General features: G+C 30.2%; 1 protein-coding gene across 1 annotated transcript in view; it reads right to left on the reverse strand.

The window, feature by feature from the left end:
- LOC108755213 (TOX high mobility group box family member 3-like) overlaps positions 1-3,160 on the reverse strand; it is a 242,846-nt gene that overhangs the window by 34,147 nt on the left and 205,539 nt on the right. The window contains exons 7-8 of the mRNA XM_018498101.1: positions 1,093-1,228; positions 614-922 (exon numbers count right to left, since the gene is read on the reverse strand). Coding sequence (XP_018353603.1) covers positions 614-922; positions 1,093-1,228 — 445 coding nt within the window. The remainder of the gene's footprint in view (positions 1-613; positions 923-1,092; positions 1,229-3,160) is intronic.

Raw genomic sequence — 3,160 nt, forward strand, 5'->3', positions numbered from 1 at the left:
GCCCCCTGTGACTTCTTTTTGTTCCCCAAATTCAAAAGGAATATGAAAGGAAAGCGTTTTGCCACTGTGGAGGAGGTGAAACAAAAATCGCTGGAAGGCTTAAAGGACATCCCGATGAGTGAATTTAAAAACTGTTTTGAACAATGGAAGAATCGTTTGGAGAAGTGCGTTGTGGTCAATGGCGAATACTTTGAAGGTGATTAAAATTTGGTGTTAAAATATTGAGAAATAAAGAAGTTATGACGAAATTCCCGTTTTTTTTGGGTCCCCCCTCGTACATGAATTATTAATCTCATAAAAATAAAATGTCTTCATACATTAGTTCTTACATATAGAGAAATAAAGAAAAAAATAAACAAAAATTTAGAGAACTTTTTGCATAGAATGTTTTACTTGTTATATAATAGTAAGTGCATGATAAGCCAAACGATAGTCCTATTTCATTTATAGAATGATGAATAATATATTAATCATTAAATTTATGTATTAATATTTATGTCATTAGAACAAGTATACAGTTACGTCATAATTTCGAAAAAATTATATTTGTCTTTTATAACATGTACTTGAATATTTTTTTAAATTTTATCATATATTTGCAATAAGATCATACTTGTTGAGGATTTCCTTGCATGGCTAAATGATGGGATGACTTTTTATTAACAGTCATTTGTTGCTGCTGTTGCTGATGTTGAGGCGACGAAGGTTGATGTTGAGGACTATAGACTTGATATGTAACATTTCCTGGCGCAGTATTGTTGGCATAGCCTGTGTATCCACTGTATTGCATTTGTTGTTGCGGCTGTGGTGTTTGCTGCTTTTGTTCATTTTCACCTGCACCTTTGCTTACCAGAGATGCTCTGTACGCCGCAAGAGCTTTCAAATATTCCTTCTTAGCTGCTTCGGTTTTCTTTTTGTAATACTACATAAAAGTTTATATTTTAACTTAGCAACAATGGGATATTAATATTGTAATACAATCATATATCTATAATTATACCAATATGTCGCAATTTAAAAAACAATACCCGATGTAATTCAAGTAGAAATTCAAAAGAAATATGTAAGGTAATTAAGATTTTAGATACTTACATTTTTATGTTCAATGTCTAACGCATCCCACATTGACGCAACAATTTTAGATACTTCGCCGAAGCTGGCATTTGGATGTTTTCCCTTAATTACTGCCTGAGTATCTCTAAAGAAAAGGGCATACGCTGACACTGGTCTGAAAATCAATCATCAATATTAGATTACAATTTTAAGTAAATAATAACGTTCAGAGATTAAATTGTTATGTTCAAAAAGTTTTTAGTAATTTATTATTAGTATTTTTGTTAGTATCGCAATTATAATAACTCAAGAAAATATCTCAAATATTAAAAAAAAAGACAAACAGCTTTGTATTGTAATAAATTCGACAGTATTCTGACAGATTTTAATCTCTGTAACACATTCCGCCATTACTTATTCCTCTTTTAAGGAATCCTTGTAATTTCACTACTTAATAGAAACTTTGATATATGTTTCATTTTTATAATTATGAGAGAATAACATAAGAGTATTCTTCTTCTCTCCCTTCTCTCTTTTCCTCTTTCTGTTCTATTCATTTTGTTTCAGTTTGGTAATAAATTACCCACATCTTAAGGATATTTAGTATATTTTTAAAATATTAGTAATTTAACAAAAATTTTACGAATTGTTCTTATGTTCGAAGACTTTTGTGACAAAATCGAGAATCGATTCACTGAAGTAATCCAAAGTTATAATTAATTTACAATAAATTTATTTATTTATTTATTTTTATTACTTTATTACTACTTTACAAGCTCTCTCTCTCTCTCTCTCTCTCTCTCTCTCTCTCTCTCTCTCTCTCTCTATATATATATATATGTGTGTGTGTGTGTGTGTGTGTGTGTGTGTGTGTGTGTGTGTGTGTGTGTGTAATTCAACAAAAAAATAGGGAACACTTTAAAACATACTCAAAATTGCGCAATATTCAGAACACCATAGCTCGGTGAAAAATTATCGCAGACAAAAAATCAAAAAAGTATTTGAAAACTCGAAATCGCTACTTTTGAAATTGGTAATTGATATTTCAATTTGACTAATTCTTTATGGAGATATACATACACAAATATAGAGTATGCTAGTTATAACTTACAATTCGTTTTTTGCTTTCGTGATATTATTGAGAAGATATTGTTAAAGACAATTTGAGCAAATTATTCTGGGTTTATGATATAAAAATGCAAAATTAATTTGTTACCAAATTGGTCGAACAGCAAAGTGCAGTTTAAAATCGAATATTATTACATCATAAATGTGAATAACAAATCGGAAGACTCTTTCTATACAAAACAAATAATAATAAGTAACGGGCAAAGTAAGAGTCAACACATTTCTTTGAAATTAACAAAAATATATTATAATTAACAGAGGTAAAATTACATAACGCAAAAATTAGAATCGAAATTACGAAAATGATTACAAGTTACAAGTTTCGGCTACCGGATTGAGTCCTCTTCAGATATTAACATAACGAAAAAATCGCAGAATAAAATCAATTATCGCAAATGATCGCATATTCAGAACATTCACAGTTCGGGTGAGTCTTGATGTCGAGTTCAACATTATTTCCGTACGATTGAACCGTCAAATATATTAAAAATATCTTGGCAAAGTTCTAGTTGATAAAAAGATAAATTAAAAAAAACGTACCACAAAAAGATCTACGTGTATAAATAAATTAACATACCGGAAATCTAATAAAAAATAATAAAAAAAAAATTATAATAAAAACTCACCAGAAATCATGTGTAAAAAATTCAAACGAGCGTGTCCAAAAAGGAATAAAAAACTTTTGAAATATACGAGTATACAGAAAGAAAGAACGCAGATGTATAAGACAGACATTACGTGTCGATTATTATGTACGTTCAGTAGTGCGGATCAACACAGACTGAGAGAGGAGACGGTTAGTATCAGAAAGTCAAACTTTATTTATGATAGGAATATAAGCCTTGTGGAGGCCATCGGTGTCAGTTTGTAAATTGAGACCATTCTTCTGCTTTCTGATATTAAGCATCTCTGAAACCAAACGTCTCCGACGAAGCAAGGCTCTTCGTCTAAAATTACGACTTCCCATTTAAATTCGTGA

This window comes from Trachymyrmex septentrionalis, unplaced genomic scaffold, assembly GCF_001594115.1.
Source record: "Trachymyrmex septentrionalis isolate Tsep2-gDNA-1 unplaced genomic scaffold, Tsep1.0 scaffold86, whole genome shotgun sequence".
NCBI lineage: Eukaryota > Metazoa > Arthropoda > Insecta > Hymenoptera > Formicidae > Trachymyrmex > Trachymyrmex septentrionalis.